This window comes from Notamacropus eugenii, chromosome 3 (assembly GCF_028372415.1).
Source record: "Notamacropus eugenii isolate mMacEug1 chromosome 3, mMacEug1.pri_v2, whole genome shotgun sequence".
NCBI classification, from domain to species: Eukaryota; Metazoa; Chordata; class Mammalia; order Diprotodontia; family Macropodidae; genus Notamacropus; species Notamacropus eugenii.
The window spans coordinates 166,595,933-166,616,683 of record NC_092874.1 but is presented as its reverse complement, the minus strand read 5'-3'; the positions used below and the strand labels follow the sequence as shown (position 1 = coordinate 166,616,683).

Here is a 20,751-nt window from a genome sequence, read left to right as displayed (position 1 = left end):
TTGTGAACCTTATCATCATTAGGGATCATGGGGGGAGTCTACTTAGACAAAAAGCCTAAGAATGGTTCTGTTATATCTTAATGATCTTAAGAGAAGAATGAGATGGAAAAAGGGAAGACTATGCTAAAGGGGTATGTAGGAGAAAGATGCTTGGGTAAATTTATCTCACATAATCAGACTTGAACCTCAGTCTCACCTGAACTGGTCAAAGGAGAGAAGAATACATACACAGCTGCGTACAAAAATACATTTCACTCAACAGAGAAAGTGTAGAAGAGAGAAAGGGGCAGGGGCACAGGATGCAGGGTATAATAAGGGAGCGATTAAACCTAAACAAAACAAATTAAGGACATATGAAATATTTATAGTTCTTTGCAGTGGCAAAGTATAAGAAACCAGGGTGGGGGAAGAGAGTGCAAAGTACTCATCAAATGGAGAATAGCTTACCAAATTAATAAATATGACAATACCATTGTGTTGTAATAAGGGGATGGTTTCAGAGAAATCTGAGAAGACTTGAATGAACTGATGCAGTGAAATGAACAAAAACAACTACTTTTATACTTTTATACTTACAACTACTTTGTAAAGAAAATTTTGAAAGATTTAGGAACTCTGATCAATGTAATGACTTAACCATGAATCCAGAAATCATAATGAAATATACCACCACTCATCTCCTGACTGGTTAAAGGCTCAAAAGTGCAGAATAAAACTTTTTTGGGGGGAAATGGCCAATATGGAAATTTGTTTGGCTTGGCTACACATGTTGTAACAGGGGATTTGTTTTCCCTTCTTTCTCAATGGAGAGGTGGGGTGGGGGTGTGTGTGTGAAGGGGAGGGGAAGTAAAGGGGGAAAAAAAATGGATTTTTGCTGATTAAAAAAATAAAATTTATTTCTTAAAAATGTATATAATTTCAGCCACTTAATATTTCACAACATTTTCTTCCTTAAAAGTCCTTACTTTTAAGATTTTTTTTCTATTTCATAAAATCTCTGTGGGAGCCTTCGTATTTTGACTGAAATTATAACTCCAAAATATTTAAGAACTGGATGTACTATGCTTTCTTTCAATTACTATACTTTCACCTGTTGCCAGCTTTGTATATAGAAGTTGTAAATGCTCCCGTTTGGGAAGTTCAGCCTCAGGTGTTGAAGGTATTTCAAAGTCTGAGGAGCTCTGAGAATCCACACTTGTGCTAAGATTTAATAGGTTTTTTTCCTCTTCAACCGTACATTTCTCGCAACTTACTGTAGTTGCTCCTCTAGAAGTAGAAGCTCTATTGACATCTGGAGCCCTGCCTTTCAAATCAGAGGAAGTGTTTTTTGGAGCAGATATATTTTGTTCCAGCTGGCATGCAGTAACAAGCTCTCTGACTCGGGAGCCACTTTTGTTTAAAAAAGTGAAGTCACCACAGTTTCTTTCCTGAGAAGATAACAAAACAGTATCTGACTGGCTGTCCCAACCTTGGCTTTCTTGTTCTGATATGTGTGTGGACTGAGAAGAATTCTGTGAGGAGATGTGAGTGGAATCTCCATCAGAATCACTGAAAAGTCTTGGTGACTGGGACCCACCTGCCTCTGTGGAAGAAATTAAATTTTCTGAACCATCATCTGAAATGTCAGCATTATTTTTAAAGAAAATTTTCCACTCAGGCATGTCCACATCCAATTCCTGTTGTTGTAATGGAAGGGAATTCAAGTCCCCATGAAAAGAAGATGAGGTTTCAGATTGCTCCTCATCTTCACTGTTGGATTCTTCACAGTCTACGAAGTTTGTCAGAACTGAGGTCTGTGCACTATCTGTTCTGCAGTTTGCTCTGCTCAGCTTCAGCTGTCCTGGACAATCCTGAGGTTCAGGTTTTGGGGGAAGTAACAGAGGCTGGAAAGTCTGTTGGTTTGGGATCTTGTGCCTCAAAGGCATTAACTGAAAGTCATCAAAGAGATCTTCATCTTCATCCTCTGTCCACACCACCAAGGAAAAAAATTGGTAAATGGAAAGATTTACAGAAATTACAACACAATTTCTTGTGTAATGCATTCAACTGTTCTCGTGATCTAAGGCATCTTAAAGATCCTCTCTTCTTTCATAATAAAGAGTAAAAGACACTTTATAGATATTAGTTCCCCAGCTCTTTAGGAGATTTTAGAGCGCAATATTATTATCTTTTATTTGTGAGTTATTTTATTTCAGTTAAACTACAATGTTTTTAAACTCAAATAGTTTAACTACCACTGACACTTTTATAATGACGGTTTAAATTAAGATCAAATATTTTTATGCATATACACTCTCAACTAGACTCTACTTTTTTGTATCTCTATTAGCCTCGTAACTTGTGTTAAAGTAAATGCTGAGTAAATACTGGTTGGTTAAATAGACAACATTTAAGTCTATAACTTAAAATTGTAAATATTAACAAGCCCTACAAATGTTAAAATTGGTGATATTTGATGCAGCCAAATTAAATACATTTTAAAATCAGAGATCTGTCCAATTAAAGGTATTAAAAGTACCTTGAAAATCAAACACAAGCTCTACCTCTATCAGAATTCACTAACCCAGACTTCAAACTGCCAAAGTTGAAAGTAGGAACAAAATATACTTGAAGAAGAACTCCTGCATAAAGGCTGAGGTGCTAAATAGGTTATCCTACAAAGAATGACAGAACAGGGCTGGGAACAAATAAAAAATGTTTTCCTAACATTCAGCAAATAAAGGAGTTAGATTAGATCAGCAGTATCAAACACAAATAGACACAGGGTCCCTAAATCATATATAAAGATACCTATAGATATATATCTATAGATGTAGATATAGATATATATCTAAATCACTAAAGACAGTGATTTAGAAAACCACATATTAATGTTTTTATTTTTGTTACTTTTATCCTGCTAAATATTTCCCAATTACATTTTAATCTGCTACTGAGTACTGAGGGCCACAATGCAGCCTGAGTGTCTGACACTGGAGAAGATGACCTTAAAGGTTCCTTTCCAGCACTAAATGTTTTAATTCATTTTAATAAACACTGATTTATTAATAAATAAAATTCATTTTAATAAACCATCAATCACCAAGGTCAATGACTTTACATATGTATATTTCTTCTTACTAGCTGCCATGTAGATACATCATTATTAGAAAGTACTTTGACATAACTAATGAATTTGGAATCCACTATTGGGATAAACACTCCTGATGATAATGCCAAGTGTAAGTAAGTCTTGACTTCTCCACTGTCACCAAAATATATGCTGTACCTAGTTCTTCAAACTACCCATTTGTTAAGATGTTATTTTTTCCTCTCATATCTGATTTTACAATTACTTTAGTTTCTTAAACAAATCTAGCACTGTAATATTTTTGCACGGCCAGCTTATGTTGCTGGTTTAGTACACACTGGTTTTAAGAGAAATGTGGATTAAAGCATTCTCTCCTATATTTCCAGATTAGTGGAAGAACTAATCACAGAAAACAATGTGAGATCATTCTTAGAAGAGACAGGTGAAAGTTATTTACAAATGAATTTCAAGTTCCAGTATTTTGGCTCAAAAGTACTTTCCTACATAAACACATCATTATTTTCCAAAAAATTTATGCATCAAAGCAATGAGAATTCAAATTTTTCTTAATGAAGACCACCACAGTCAGCTCAGTTCAGAACCTAAAGTTCTTCATTCTGCTTCAAAATCAGCTCACTCCTCTCTTTGACTGGATAATGGAAATAAGTCAAAAGAGGCAGCAAGATGTGAAGTATCATCCGTATTGTTTAAATCAATGGTAGTTTTCTATCATACTGAAATTTAATCAAGCCAGAAATGATTTTTAAAAAATGAAGACAGACGTTCCCAATAGCTGTACAAGCCAGTGTACGCATAACTCATGGATGACATCAGTATAACTCCTCACTGCCTTCCTCATTTGGTGGTGCTTATTTCCAAGAAATTCAAAGCACTAAATAATATAAACATTTGTCCTCCCAACAGGTTTGTAAGCTAAAAAAGAGATCCAATTCAGCCCTTATTTTATTTTTAAAATTATTTTCCCAAGAAAAGACATCAAGTATTAGATCCTATTTCCTCTCCAAATTATGTTATTCCACAAAATGCAGCCTTCCTCAGGCAAATGCACCGAGAACCCAGGAATATTCCCTTTACCTGACTCGAGGCATGTTGTTCTGGCTCTCTTCAACATTCCAAGTGGTTTATACTTTGCTTCAGTATGCTTAGTAAAGGATCGGCATAATGGTTTTAAGCTGAAAAGAATAAGGACATATATACATTTTTTTTAATTTCTAAGAAAGCTTCTAGAATGTATAGTATCTAAGAACTTCAATATCTGCTCCATGAATTTTAGAAGCAATTTTTAAAACCTCATACTTTTAACAGAATAATAAAGTGAAGATTATAACCTCCGTAAACTTAACAGCACGAAGTAAGTAGTGTGTAGTGGCCACAACTGGATTCCCTTTCACAAAATCCTTTGCAGATCTGTAGTGGCTCCTGCTTACAAATGTGAAATATGTTTGGCCTCATCTCTTTTACAAGTCCTACAGGATAAAGCTTGACCCAGGAGGGCAAAGAAGTGAGACTTTGCTATGACCTATTCCTTGATAAGGGTGACCCCTACCTTTTTAATTCCTTATAACTGGCATCCTATAAGTTTTTTAGTTTTTAGCTCCTCTACTCCTTAGGAAAGATGATATACCACTTTGGTTTCCATTTAACCCAAATGATTTTTAAATTTATTGGTATAATTTTTTTGGTTATTTTTCTTTCTGAAAGCTTCCCATATTAAATTTAATTTACTTCCTTAATTTTAAAAATTATTCTTGTCACATTTTCAGATGTGCAAGTATGAAAAAAACAACATGATAAAAGATAAGTGGAACAGTCAACAAGAATTTATTAAGTACCTACTATATACATATGCCCAGTATTGTGCTAAACAAGCTCTGGAAGCTTTTGTGACCCTAATACAATCATATTAGTAGTCTAGACCAGTGCTTCTTAAACTTTTTCCATTTGCAATTCCTTCAGCGCTCCTTAAACCGAGTTGTGACCCCATAATGGTCCTCTCATTCAAAAAGTACTTTATTTATCATATAACTGACTTCAAAACTCTTTTCTTATTTCTATTTTTCTTCTCACTCCCAATCTTCCATTCAATCTACCCAAATCTATAAACACCAAATCATACTTCCTAAAAAGCCACTTCCATTATATCACTATTCTGTTCAAAAATTTCAGTAGGTCTTCCACTATCTTGAGAATAAAGCTCAACCTCATAGTATTTACAACTCTCTTCAATTGGTACCAACCTTTCTTTTCAGCCTGTGCCCTACTACTCTCTACCCTTGACAAACTGATAATTTTACTATCCCCCAAATAAGTCTTGGCTCCTTAAACCTAACACTACTTACGTCACCTTTCAAGCCCAACATCCTTCCTCTGCTTATCCAAAAGTCTTTCCATCTGTCAAGACCTCAAGTCCAATTTCTTCCACAATGCCTCCTAGGACAACTTCAGCCCACACAAAGAGCTCTCTGCCTCACCCAAATTAACATTATGCACCCTACCTTGTGGTATCTTGTACAACTACCTTCTGCTATATTTGAATTTTTATGTACATTGTCCTCCACTAAAGTACTATTCCTATATCTAACTATGGTCTGGGGAAGCTGGGTTCTTAGCATTTTTGCTAACAGATTGAAACTTCTGGCAGACCCAGATATATGATCAGATATAATGATTTGACTGAATTGTTGTCTGAGGACAAATCTAGCTAAATTTGTAAAGATTCATCACAAAAGGCTGGCCATTAGATGCTGAAATATCTTGGCAAGTTCAACACAATTCATCAAACAATCTACTAAAGTATGGAAGGATTACAATCTGTTGTTTGCTAGAGGGAGTACCCATCCTGTTAAAAATCATATGTTTTATATGAACGAGGTCATGAGCATAAAATAATGATGTAGATTTTTTTTATTAACAAAATGCTAGCACTTATACATATAAATGAGTTTCAACCCTTTCAAAGTAATCACTGTTGAAGGTAAGGAGAAAGGTCTCTTAATTATTACACAAAAGTTTTCAACAGTTCCAGCTGTGAACATGCCTTCCCCTGCTGGACATTCTGAACTCTTCTAAGTACACACTGAGGGAATATAAGAGCATACAATTAATAATCTGACTCAGAGATTACTACTGTAGTTATCAGGCATTTGGGAAAGGAAACATTCTTTTATCATTACCATGTAAGTCTGTGCCTAATAAAAGATTTTAAAAGAAAGAAATGAAATGACTACAAAAAAATTGATCTTATCTAAATTAGAATTTAAACTACCACTACAAACAGTTCTTAAGGCCACTGATCTCTGCCAATCAGAAAGTTGCATGGCTTGTTTGGTGTTATGAACTCAAAGGTCCAATGAACCACTGATCTCCTATATTTTATGATAATTTATTCCTTCCAACAGTTTCCTAAATAACTTGGTCATTTAGAAATCGACATTCCAAAAGATCTCTCTACTTCTGTACTCAAGCTTAGAATAAAGACTGACCAAATCTCAAAGACTTTTATATCTTTCCTTAGCTCTTTTCTCACAGGCTGCATTGCTCTTTAACATACTTAAAGACTTGCATTATGTTTTTGTGTTTCCCCTCCTGGGTCCAAATCAAGTTCCATAAGCTAGTTTTGGAAGGCTAGTGAAAAAAGAGGAGAAAGGTCTATGCTTGATTCAACAGAAAATATAACAATGTCCAGAATCTGATATAGAAGCACGTAACAGTATATATAAGAAATAAAAAGTAATTTCATTTGGTGGGACTGATCACTTTCAACAACTTTCCTACATATCATCCAGTTAGCATTAATCCTTTAGAAATACATCCTTTGAACCAAACCCAATGCAACCAAGATTAGGAGGGAAGCAGAAAACAGGGAAAGAATTTTTGCAACTAGTGTCTGTGATCAAGGCCTCATTTCTAAACTATATAGAGAACCGAGTCAAATATACAAGAATACAAGTCATTCCCCAATTGATGAATGGTCAAAAGGATATGAATAGGCAGTTTTCAGAGGAAGATATTAAAAGATATCTATAGTCATACGAAAAAATGCTCTTAATCACTATTGATTAGAGAGATGCAAATCAAAACAACTCATATCACACCTATCAGACTGGCTAACATGACAAAACAGGAAGATGATAAATGTTGGAGAAGATGTGGGAGAGTTGGAACACTAATTCATTGTTGGTGAAACTGTGAGCTGATCTGGACAGCAATTTGGAATTATGCCCAAAGAGCTACAAATATGTGCATACCCTTTGACCCAGCAATAATGCTTCTAGGACTATATTCCCAAGAGATCATAAAAATGGGAAAAGGGTCCCACATGAACAAAAATATTTATAGCAGCACTCCTTGTGGTGGGCAAAAACTGGAAATCAAGGGGATGCCCATCAACTGGGGAATGGCTGAATAAATTGTGGTATATGAATGTAATGGAATACCATTGTGCTGTGAGAAATAATGAACAGGAAGACTTCAGAGAGGCCTGGAAAGATTTACATGAACTGATGCTGAGTGAAAGGAGCAGAACCAGGAGAATTTTGTACACAGCAACAACCACAGCATGCAAGGATTTTTTCTGGAAGACTTAGAACTTCATTGCAATGCAAGGACTTAAAAAATTCCCAAAAATCTTTTAAGGCAAAATGCCTTCCACATCCTGAGAAAGAACTATGGAATTCAATCACAGAATGTAGCAGATCATTTTCTTCTGTATTATGTTTTGGTTTGTTTTATAATTTCTCCCATTCTTTTTAATTCTTCTATGCAACATGGCTAAGGTGAAAATGTATTTAATAGGAATATATGTGTAGAACCTATATAAAATTGTATGCCATCTCGGGGAGGGAGGGGAGAAAAAAATCTAAGTTATATGGAAGTGATTGTGGAACACTGAAAACAAACAAAATAATAATAATAAAAAATAAAATAAAATTACATCAGGAAAAAAAAAGAAATATGTCCTTTGGGGAACAGGGTCTCTCTTAGTTTCTATAAGCATATACATCTCTAGCATGGGAACAAACTGAAGAACAAATGGAATGACCTGGCCAAACTCTGAAACCTACGGTCCAAGAACTTATTTTAAAAGTATTTTAAATACTATGTTTCAACATAATTGGTTTCCTTTGTAACCTCATGAATCCTATTTTTTGCTTTAGTTGTTATTTAGTCATTTTCAGTCATGTCTGATTCTTCATGACCCAATTTGGAATTTCCTGGCAAAGATAATGGAATGATTTACCATTTCCTTCTCTAGCTCATTTTACAGATGAGGAAACTGAGGCAAATAAGGGTAAGTGACTTGTCACAGCTAGTAAGTGTCTGAGGCCAAATTTGAACTCAAGTTTTCCTGACTCCAGGCCTAATGGTCTATCCACTAGGCCACCTAGCTGTACAGAGAGGGCTTTATTTTATTCATTTTAAAACATTATTTTAAAAGGGAGTCCCTATGTTTTACCAGATTATCAAAGGGGTCCATGACACAAGGAAAGGTTAATAACTCCTGCTCTAAAAGAAATGTAATACTTTTCCCAAGGAAAGAAACATATGACTATTACAGTGCTGTTGAAAGGATATTATCATATTAAGTATATAACTGAAATTAAAGTCAGATCATAAGTCTAAACTCAAAAGAAATAATTCTATTTAGCCACCCAAAAAAGTGACTGTTAAGTGATTTTTTTAACTGTTACATAGCTTAGTCACCTATAAATAAATAGGATAGCCTAGTATGATCTGACACTGCTCTGTATCACTGACCTGGATCAAGGTGAAACTCCCTATCTGAATGAAAAGTAATGCCAAAGTAGAATTGTGGATATTATGAAATATCAAAGATGTATTCCCTTGAAGTTATATCAACCACTAGTAAAGTGGACTGTAAAAGTACAGCAGACAGATAGATCCCTTCTCCAAGCTATTTGGAGCAAGTCCAGAATCAGTAAATGAGAACACTAATAAATTGGGAGGATCAGGCAGGGGAGGAGAAACATATCCAAGTGAATGCATGGAGACTGTTGATATAGCAGCTTGAAAATGTGTCCAAGGGATGAAGTGCATACAGCTCTATAGACTGAGCCCTTTCCTGGTTAACTAATACTGAGAAAGGTTAAACACAGGGTCCTGGCAATCCACAAATGTACTGTACCGAGTATCACTGGACTCAATGTATGACTTATCACGGTGACTATGTTGAAGTACAATAATCAGCTGGATGTATGCTTATTTAAAATTCCTTCTCATAACTTTAAACTTGTATTTATTTCATCTACCCATTGCCTTGAGAACAGAAACTGATAATTTTTTTTCTGTATACCTCACAACATTTAGTGCAATGCTACAAAAACATTAGCTTCTTGATAAATATTTACTGACTTCATTTAAAGTACATGCTCTGGTTTAAGACAACTGAACATATATAAATTTGAATTTAGAAGGCAGTTCAATCAGAATGCACATTGTTATGTGCATTCAAAAATATTTTTCACTTTAAGAAATCACTATAGTGTTTCATTAAAGAGTAAACTCTCCTTATTTATTTTCCATATTTGGGGAAATGATTTAAATTGAAGTTTTCGTATATTTAACTACAAAATATTCAAAAACAAGTGTCTACAGAAGACCACAAAGTACAAATGTAGTTGGTTAGTAAGATGGAAGATGACAACAAAATTTTTGCAATCTGTTGATGGCTTATCACAGGCAAAAATCAACAAATCAATCAACATTAAATGTCTACTATGTGCCAAGCTCTGTGCTGCGTACTTTACAAATACCAATCAGTCAAACATTTGTAAAAGCACCTACTACCACCAGACACTGTGCTAAGCACTAGGGATAGAAAATAAGGAGAGTTCACAGTCTAACAATGGAGACCACATGCAGACAAATCTATACAAAGCAAACTATACAAAGGATAAAGAGGAGATAATTAACAGAGGGGAGGTACTGGAATTAAGGGAGGCTAGCAAAGACTTCATAGAAGGCGGGATTTTTGCTGGTATATAAAAGCCAGGGAGGTCAGTAGTCCAAGTGGAAGAGGAAGTGTTGCAAATGGGGGGACAGCTAGAAAGATTGCCTGAAGCCAAGAGATGGGGTACCTTGTTTGTAGAACAGCCAGGAAGGCAGGGTTACTCAAATTAAGAGTATGTAATGTGTAAAAAGATTGGTAAGGTAAGAAGGGGGCTAGGTTATGAAGGTAGATTCTAAAATCATAAGTATAGAGATGGTAATTAAATCCACGGACTCTGATGAGATCACCATCTATACTATGGTACAGGGGAGAAGAGAAGGGAACAGAACCCCGGGGGGCCTCTATGATTAGAGAGTGTGATCTGGATGAGGATCCACAAAGAAGACCGAGGAGGAGTCTGACACGTAGGAAAACCAGGAGAGAATGGTGTCCTTCAAATCTAGAGAAAAGAGAGTCCCAAGCAAGACAGAGCAATCAGCAGTGTCTACGGCTGTGAACCAGTAACAGGGAACATTTAAATAGCACTCACTACCTTCCAGGCTCCAAGGTCTTTGTATCCTCACAACCGCCCTGAGGGCTAGGGGCTATTCTTATCCCAATCTTAACAGAGAAGGAGGTTAAGTGACTTGCCCAGGGTCATAGCTAGTAAGTGTCTGAAGTCAAATTTGAACTTAGATCTTCCTGATTCCAAGCCCAGCACTTTGTTCACTGCATCACCTACCTACCCATGGAGACAGAGAAAGGGCCATTTGACTTGCTAACTGAAAAATCATTAGTAACTTTGGAGAGAGCAGTTTCAGTGGAATGAAGAGGTCAGGAGCTAGACTGTAAAGGATTGAGAGTTTACTGTAGATGGCCTTTAGGACAACAGCAGGGACAGAAGGCTTTTCTCAGGAGAGGGGAAATGGGATATTTGCAGGCAACAGGATATGAGCCAGTATGAAATGAAAACGAGTGAACGAGTGGGGATGGCAGAGGAGCCAACCTGTCAGAGGAGAGGGGATGGGGTGGAATCTCTTCAACAAGTGAAGGGGTCAGCCTTTGTGCAGATGGAGGAGAAAATGACAGAAGGCACCTGCCAGCAGATGAGGAAGAGAGAAAAGAGGGAATCCATGACAAAGGGTCTCAATTTTTTTTCTGAAAAGCTGAGAGCATGGGGAATGGAGAGCCAAGGGAAGTTTGAGGGATGAAGAGCTGCTGTGAAGAGTGGGACAGTGAGTAAGAGAGGGATAGTAGGACTGCCAAGCAGCAGCGAAAGCACACTTGAAATTAGGTAACAAATCTGTAGTGAATCTAGTAAAAACAGCTGAACGATTTTCTCCACTTTCATTCAGCATGTGTGTAGGAGTGAAGGCAGTAAACGGTGAAAGTAATCCAAAGCTGTGGCTTGCCTGGGGGTAACTCAATATGATAAGGGAGCCAAGGATTCAAGAGAGGACAGTGTGGAGTTGGTTCAGCAAGCAGGCAGGATGGGAAGAGGAGAGAGTGGCTAATGCAGGGGAACCAGCCTGGGACAGAACTGAGGTGGGCAGGGATTGGAGGTCAGGGTACAGATGGAGAGCAGGGTTATGTAAAGGAGGCACAGGGAGAAGTGAAACTTAGGTTACGGTCAGATAAGGGGATCTCAGAATTCTTGAACATGGAAGTGGAAGATCTATGGCTTAAGTGGGGCAGAGGAGCAGTAGAGGAGTTCCTTGGGAGTATCTCAGAGTAGACAATGAGCAAACTGAATGGGCAAACAGAAATGGAAACAAACAGCAGGAGTGACCTACCTTGAAGACAGGGTTCACAGATTTCGAGCGGAACCAGATTTATGACCAGATTCCACAGCGAAGCTTGAGCCTCTTGGCCAAGCCTCCCAGGGACAACAGCATCAGTCTGGGGCTCATTTCAAACTCTCTACTTACATTTCTACCACTTTTTCCATTGTTGCACCCACGGGTATGACATTTGGATACACATTGACAGGATGTATGTAGCTCAAGAAATCCTTAATCTAATGGAAAAGGAAAAACAATAATGTGACACTAGTGGGAGAAAAACAGTCCTACTTAAACAACAAGGAGTGAACTTCACAAGATTGGAGGTAAAGGAAAGTAAAGGCCTCAGATGTTTGCTGAATAATACAACATGTGCCCCAAATCCCATGTTGTGTGCACAAACTATTTACCTCCTTGCTCAGGGAGGTTCAGCACCCAGATACATCTCCTTTTCATTCTCCTGGAATTTAGTTGCTGCCTTTAAATAACCACATACAACATAAAATCTTACAACTTTGTTGTCTTTCCCTGTACAAGATCACTATTATGAGATGCAAACCTTTTAAAATGACAGAACATCCAAAAGCTCTTCAAAGGCTTTGATGGTCTCTGACCTTACTGAGTGCAGTTCATGGACACACAAAAGGAATGGGATGATTGTTTTTAGGACTACTTTGTGTCTTCTACGAAGCCCAGGTTGTTATATAGGTATTTTCTCATTACTCTCCACAACAACCCTGTGAGGCAGAGAATTATTCCCTTTTGCAAATGTGGAATCTGAGGCACAAATCAATTGTTGCATCTTAACTCCTCTAAATTCAGTATTCAATCAAAGGCAATTCCATTCAGCAACCACTAAGCATCACTGAAGAACCCTTAGGAGCATGGCAGAATATAAAGACCAGCCCTGGAGTCAGAGCCACAGGGCTTCCATCCCACTTCTCATGCTTACTACCTTTGGTACCCTGGACAACTTATTTAACCTTGCAGGACCTCAGTTTCCTCAACTGTAAAATGAAGGGGTTGTATTGGGCTAGATGACTTCTAAGGCCCCTTCTAGCTCTAGATTTTGATCCTGTCATCTCCAATGACCTTGTAGGAAAAAAGGAAATACATATTTTAATTAAAAGAGGAAAGTAAATGGGAAAATCCTTTATTTAGAAATTTTTAATTTACAATTTTCTTTAAAGTTTTAAAGACTTCATGAAATAGAAAATAATGCTTTATATGTCTACGACTTTTTCTTTTATGAACCAAATCCAACAGGATAGATAGGAGTTTAAGATGTAGTTCACGGGAAGTAAGAAAGGACAGAATTATACATGGGTAATTCATTTCTTCTTCTCTCAGATAGGGGACTACAAGGAAATGGGAATGCAAGTAGAAAAGTAACTCTTCCCCATACCCTACTCCCATACAAGCAGAAGTTTTACAGCTTAAAAGTACACTAAGATTTTTGGGATGCTGTATACATTCACACACAGAGTATTTAGAAAAATACAAGTTCTAATAAAAGCCAATCTAATTCAAAAAACTTGTTTAAATTAATATATATATTTATGTTTACATATTCTGTTCTCTCTAATGAGAGAATGAGTCCCTTTGGTTGGAACAATTTGTTAACTGGTGAGTAACTTAATATCCAGTTTCTAGAGATTTGCTGGGGGGAAGGAAGAGGGCGGTGGTGTGGTGCTGAGAGAAGCTACCCAGAACTAAGGTAATAACTTCATTAGTGTATGTAAAATAACAACCAGTGATATGAAAAAAGGAAACGGGCAGGAACTATTCTGCTATTCCACCCAGGTGATAGGAAACTAATTCCATCTGATCAGGGTAAAGCAAATACAGGCTCTTATGCTCTTATTAATGTGACTTTGCTATATGTAAAAATGCTCCCTTCCCCTCTTTCTTGCGCTGCATATAAAAAAAAAGAAACAGAGTTCTGGTTTCAAAAAATTTTAAAAAGTAAAGCCTGCCCTGAGATTGACTTAAATACCTTGGACAGGGTACAGAGACCACCTATGGCTAAAAAGAATACAAAAGAAATATAACAGCTGATCCAGAGAGACAGGCAGCCTAAGACATTCCAACAGCAAACTAGCTGAAAAGCAGACTATTGCTTCTATCTTCTACCCAAAATTTCAAATAACTAAAAAAGGTATGAATTGTGCCATAGGAACTTACTACTTCGAAAATTACCTTAAATATTATCTTTGTAACTAATGACTAATGTTAAGTTTGGTTATTAAATAGTTATTTTTGGTAATAAGTAGTCAAAAGAAAACTGTCCTTTTGGCCTTCCTAGGAAATATGATCAAATGACTCTTTCATCCCTCCCACCAAAGGCCCCAACTCCCTTCTGTGAAGTCTGCCCTTCCCTCTCACTCCAGGGTAAAGTTCTGTTCTACTATCTAGTCTCCTTTTTATAATAGTTTTATTTTTGTCCCTTGGGACATAAGAGTGCTTTATCAATCTCTACTGTTTAACCCTCTCTTCTCTATGACAAACCTTAACTCTATTATTTTGTACTTCCAGCCTAAGGTCTTTATCTTAACTCTTTCTCTTCATTTTAGCTCCACTATTTGCAAAGTCACCTCCTGAGAGGGTAGGAGAACACTGCCATTTGGATGGTTTATGGGGACAATGAAGCAGAATATTTGAAATAGGGTATATTATAGAAAATCTAAGACATACGTGTCATAACCTTGGAGGTTAATTATCAAGTCCAAATACTTACCCTACACACAAGAGAACCAAACACTGATTAAGGTAGCTACCAATATGATCTGACAAAATAAGCAGCAGAAAGTAATGCTGGAATGAGCTAAAGAAGAATGAAATGTTAGTCACTATGGAAAAGTGATGACTCTTAAGGTGGAGAACAATAATTTAAAAGTATAAATCCACTGTTATGTCATTTCACCAGAATCTAAACTCCTTTAGGATAGTACTGTATTTTATAATTTGCATTTTGTTGAATGCTTTCTAAATGGGGGAGAGGGGAGTCGTTATCCCAGTTAGATAGCTTGGCATTTCATAATTGTATTTTTAATCCCCACACCAATTTCTGAAAATGCCTAAATCTGAGGGTGGAGGATCTGACTGAGGATCACTGCATCACAGATTTATACCTGCCCATCCCTCTCCATTCACAGATGAGGAAACTGAGGCCCAGAGAAGCTGAATGACTTGCCCAAGGTTAGCAATAAGAATGATGAGAGGGGATTTGATTTGGGTTCAGGTAGAAATTAGGTCTCTAAGGTTGCTGCCAACTCTGAGATTCTGGGTTTGTGACTGTTCAATGAGCCATCTTCTTAAACCTGAGGCAAAACACACTGATGACTGATGCTTTACAGTAAAGAATGTCAGCTGGGGGCAGCCCAGCCCAGGTGTAGGACCAGTAACTATGAGGGAAAAAACAGACTTTCAAATTTCAAAACGAAAATCTTAAGTTATGCTATCAGAGCAAATGTTACCCAAGTCTACTTCATTCTACTTCCACACATGAACATGCTGAATTTGCACCCTCATCAGAGTTAATATTAGCTTGTCTGAGTTTACAAGAATAAAAACAACGGCAAATTAACTGGGAAATTAATTTTCAGGAAAAGTGCAAGTACCGCATTACCAGTTTGATACAACCTGGATCCCTGTATAATAACTGTCAGTATAATGAAAGCCATCATGCAACAATAACTAAATGTTTTTAAGCCTCATTAAAGGCAATTTACTCAACATTCTACTGAATGTTGCTTAAAACAATATTCAGTACAACAAAATTCTAGTACAATCTGGTTATTTCCTTATTGTGTATTGGAATTATTTTGGCTAATACTGAGTACTCCTTTGAATGATAACTTAATGGTTCTATAAGATAGGTAAATTCTACTTTAGAAAACCTTTTATTTAGGAGGGCATCTTTGGTAATACATATTTTAGAGTATTTAGACAGATTTTATTGATAATGAAATGCCTTTGGGGTTTTTTCTCTGAAACACATCAACACAAGTATTTATCATGAGCTACAATAAATCTGAGTAGCAGAAGCAAATATATGCCTGAAAGTCAAAGACACTAAAGCCACCCACTATCAACTTACCTCACTGTAGGAAGAATGAAATGAAAAACAAGCTCTATACGAACTCTCTCCAGTTCTAAGAAAAAGTAGCAACAACAAAAAACCTTGTTAATTCACATTCATAATCATTTTGAGGTCTCCCAGGGTAGCCTACTCCACTATTTAATCAACCTACAGGCAAGGGGACTTCTTTATGTCTGACTGAACTCTAGCATATGTTATCTTCTTTTTCCTCCTATGTAAATGCAAGAAATGAGAAGCAGCATAGTGTACTGAATAGGGAGCTGGACTTGGAGTCAGGAAAACTTGTGTTCAAATATTTCCCCAGACACTTACTAGCTATGTGAGGTCTGGCAAGTCACCTCACCTCTTTGGGCTTCAGTTCCTTGCCTATGAAGTGAAGGGGCTGGATCAGCTGTTCTCTAAGGTCCCTTCCAACTCTGCATCTATGATCCGATGATCCCCTGATCCTTCTTCCATTCCTGGTCCACACAGCAAGATTTTTTTAACTTTCCTTCAATAAACAGCTATTGGTTGTGATTGTCATTAAAACAAGCTTGGTAGTAGAGCTTAATTTAAAAAGTGCAGCTTAGAAATTGTAAAATCTCTATTACCCTCATACTAGACTGAATTTAAAGAAAGTCAGATTAGATATTTTGAATCAAAACAGACTTTTCCAATCAGAAAATTCTTTATAACCCACTGATATATTGTCTCTTCCCACTCTCCAATATTTACACACATGCCTTACCTCACAATTACATTTGTTTTCCTGGTTCTTTCTCCAAACCACATTGTGGATGGCTTAATGCTGATCACATGTAATGGAGTCCCATTTTTAGAAGTAATTCCACATGGCAATCTGTTCCATTGAAAAAATTCTTCTGACTATATAAGACAAAGAAAAGCCAAAGACCAGACATTGAGTTCTAGAAATCCCATGAATCTTTAACAAAAGAACAACACGGAATAAAAATCTGATATACGAAGGCACTATTTAATTTAATGCATTACTATGAAATCAACCAATTATTGAAATAATTTCTCAAATGAGAGAACATTTCATCTTAAATTTTGATGTGTTATCATTGTGCCTATGACCATAAAGCATATCTTACACTGGGTAATTTTAAAGCATAGTCAGTCAAGAAGCATTTTGGAGTTATAACACAGCATCGCTGAACCCACTGGACAAATCCATAAAGAAAGACCAAACAGAAGATGTGCAAAAGAAGAAAAGCCCAAAGCTTCAATAAAGGGCTACCTAGAGATTCCAAAGAAGTTGGGTCTGTCACAGAAAGGTGTGAACAAAGAGGAGGACCTGAGCTAACCAGGAAGAGTAAAACTATGAGGCTAGGCGGAAAAGTCTGGAACTCAGAGAAGGCCAAAGGCTGAATTTACGGAAGAGATATTTGGGAGAATATAAGGAAAACAACTTGAAATGAAAGAAAAGGACTAGATCTGACAGTAGCTTCCAAAATGAAAGAGGACTGAAAAGTATCAGAGGAAGAGGGAAGGGACTCAGAGAAAAGAGACTCATGAGGCAAGGAAAATAAATTGGTAAAACAATGTGGAACTGGGTACAAGTACTTCTCATTTCACCCTGGGAAAACATATAAACACACACACACACACACTGTATATATGCATATAAATGTGTGCATACATATATGCATGTACACTGTATACATGTGTGGCATGCGTGTACATAACATATACATGTTACATGTATGTTATATTGTAATATATGTTACACATTGTAGATTAATGTGTGTGTGCATGTATATATGTATATATTTGTATATATACATGCAACAGAAATAAATGGAACCTTGGGGGAGGTGAACACTCCATCTCAGAACTGGTGATGAAGAAGAAAGTTGGAATTAGTCTGACATGCATCCTAGAACTGGGGAGAGCATAGTTCAGAGTAAAGAGGACATATCTAATGATTCTATAAACTAAAATTCTATAGGTAGTGCACTAGATGAAGTGTTGGGCGTGGAGTCAGGAAGACCTGAGTTCAAAACAGGCCTTAAGACATGGCAATGTTCCACTAAATAGCAAACTCTCCTAATTCATTTTAAATATTTGAAAAAATGGATTTAAAGTCTTCAGGAATTTATTTTAACTTCTTTATGCCTCAGTTTTCTCTTCTGTAAAATGTGGATAATGCTGGGCATGTCACTTAATTTCCATCTGCCTCAGTTTATCTCAACTGTAAAATGAGGATAATAATAGCATTTACCTCTCAGTACAGTGACAATCAAATGAGATATCTGTAAAGGGCGTAGCGCAGTGCCAGACATATAGCAGGTACTTAATAAATCTTTCTTTCCTTCCTTTTTTCTTCCTTCCTCCTTTATTCCTTCCTACAGGGAAGTCAGGAAACAATATCAAGTGGGGAATTTCACTAGGGAGGTACACCTGCCAAACTGTAAATCAAGTATCCTAAAGTGAGCTCAGGGAGGGTAACACAACAAAGGTTTCTTTGTCTCTCATGTTAGATTAAGAAGACTGGACAGAAATGAACTTGGAAGTGGAGAAAAATGGGAAGTTCTACTATACTGCATGTTGCATTTCTCCACATGTATGTATATCTCACACCTGCTATATTAAATGATCTGAATGTCAGTCAATAAGTATTTATTAAGCATCTAATCATATAATGACAAAAAGCAGTCTGTATATTACAAAATGGATGTAAATGAAATTATCCTTTAAACTGAAAATCTGTAAATTAAGTGCATGTATAGCAGAGGGTGAGTAAATGGAAAACACCAGCAACAGTCAAACTAAACATGTTTGTATGAAATGAAACATTTAGTGTGAAAAGAAATACATATATTATGAAATCTAAAAGGCCAAGTCATTAAGAACTACCAGGTCAGGAAGAAAAGTCAAAAAGGTCTCTCTTGTGAACCTAGGGAATCTCCTCTACTCAAAAAGTTATTTAAAAAAAAATACAAAAATACAAACCTGATGACAATTTTCTGGTTGTCTGAAGTAACAGACTAAGCATTGTGGCTTATGTCAAATTTTTTATTAAATTAGGTATTCCATCATCCTCTATTTCTTTTCAGCCCCCAGTGTTACTTACTTTAAGCTTCTAACCACATACCCATATTAATTTTCATTGCTGATCTATCAATCTATCCATCTATCTATCTATCTATCTATGCATACACATGCATACACACACTTTCGTACTATAGGATTTGCTATGATATATTGGGAAATGCAACTTGAGTTTCACGTGTCAAACATGGACAAGCTATTAACAAATGTATAGACAAACAAAACAGATCCTCCTACTGTGCAAGAATATCATTAATAATATCATTTGCCATATGCTCAAAATAACTACAATCTGGATAAACATGTAGGAATTCAAATGAATGGAACATGTAACAAATAAGCAACAGATTTATGTGCAAGATGAGCAAGCAGTAAGAAGTGTTAAAACACACATCTTTCTCCTTTCTATAAACTACTGATAAACTATAAAAGCAGAAGGTGATATGATATGATACGATATGACATAGCATGTTATGATAACACACTATTAAGTGGTTTTCCTTTGCTGTTTAGGGGAATGTATTCCCCTAAAGTATTGTTTGGATATGGAGAAGTAGTATCTGTTTTGTTAAAACAAAACATCAATAATTTCTAAGTGAATAGAATGCAAAGAAAATTTTAAAAAATGCAAATCATTTTCATCATTCAAAACATTTTCAAAATTGTATAAAAGTAGGTGGTAAGCACTTGCTTTCTTAGAGTACACCAATTCATATTCCAATAATTATTTGCATCATTTTTTAAAAAATCAGTTATTAAATACATTATTTACGTTAAATATATTTTATTGAAACCCTGTGTGTGTATGTGTGTGCGTGTGTGTGTGCTAACTTTCTAAATTATCCGGACGTTTCACTTAATCTCTTCGCGTCTCAGGGATTAGGTCAGGCAATGCTGAGGTTCCCTTCCACCGCTAAAATGCCTTGACATCTATATTACGGCATGAGCAGAAAAATAAGACGGGTACATACCCGTGGGTGCCGACAGGCATGAATCTGTGTATGACGATCCGTTGTTATATGATGAAGGATATCAGGCATGTTTTTAAACATATCCAATTTGTTCACATGAACCTAAGGAAAACAGTACAATTTATGAAGATTAAATATTTTGAAATTATCTTATGGTATGAAGTAAGTCAATTTTCGGTGACTTAGGGACTAGTCAGTTCCTCCACTCAGGCCTCTCTCCACAGCCTCCTGGAGGCACAGAGGAGACTCTGGACTCAGGCTATAGCAATGAAGAGGAAGTTGAGACAAGTCCCATATACAAAGCTAAAAGACTTTGAGTCTAGGCTTGGGAATAGACAGCAGCTGGGAGGACTGCCCTAACTAGGCTGAGAGCAGCTCACCCCAAGCTGAAGCACAGGATGACTTATCTTTTAGCCACAGCTACACAAAAACACCATCTACTAGAGGAGCTGCTGATCTTCACCTACATCACCACAATAACATAATGAAGCATAATTAGTGAGTTGATTACCCTCTTCTTCTTGCTTGATCTTTCACAAGATCATATTTTGCAGATGAGAAGAATGTCAGTGACTTGTCTGAGGTGATACAATTACTAAGTAGAAGTGCTGCATCAGTACCCAGGGCTGCTGACCTTAAATCCATTGTTCTAGGACTGTGATAATCCCTGCATCACTTTCATCTAAAAAACTCTGACTATGTAAGGTATTAATAACACACACTGACAGACATTCAGCCAAGTTTCATTACAGTATCTAGTGGATCTATTCATGGTACGTTCGCAGCAATAGCTTACATTTATC

The 20,751-nt window shown here is 36.6% G+C and overlaps 1 protein-coding gene across 1 annotated transcript in view; it reads right to left on the bottom strand.

Moving 5' to 3' along the window:
• Positions 1–868: 868 nt before the first annotated feature.
• Positions 869–20,751, bottom strand: part of DCLRE1C (DNA cross-link repair 1C) — a 30,743-nt gene continuing 10,860 nt past the window's right edge. The window contains exons 9-14 of the mRNA XM_072653248.1: positions 19,949–20,050; positions 16,651–16,787; positions 15,921–15,975; positions 11,969–12,057; positions 4,166–4,263; positions 869–1,963 (exon numbers count right to left, since the gene is read on the bottom strand). Coding sequence (XP_072509349.1) covers positions 1,044–1,963; positions 4,166–4,263; positions 11,969–12,057; positions 15,921–15,975; positions 16,651–16,787; positions 19,949–20,050 — 1,401 coding nt within the window. The 3' untranslated portion in view covers positions 869–1,043. The remainder of the gene's footprint in view (positions 1,964–4,165; positions 4,264–11,968; positions 12,058–15,920; positions 15,976–16,650; positions 16,788–19,948; positions 20,051–20,751) is intronic.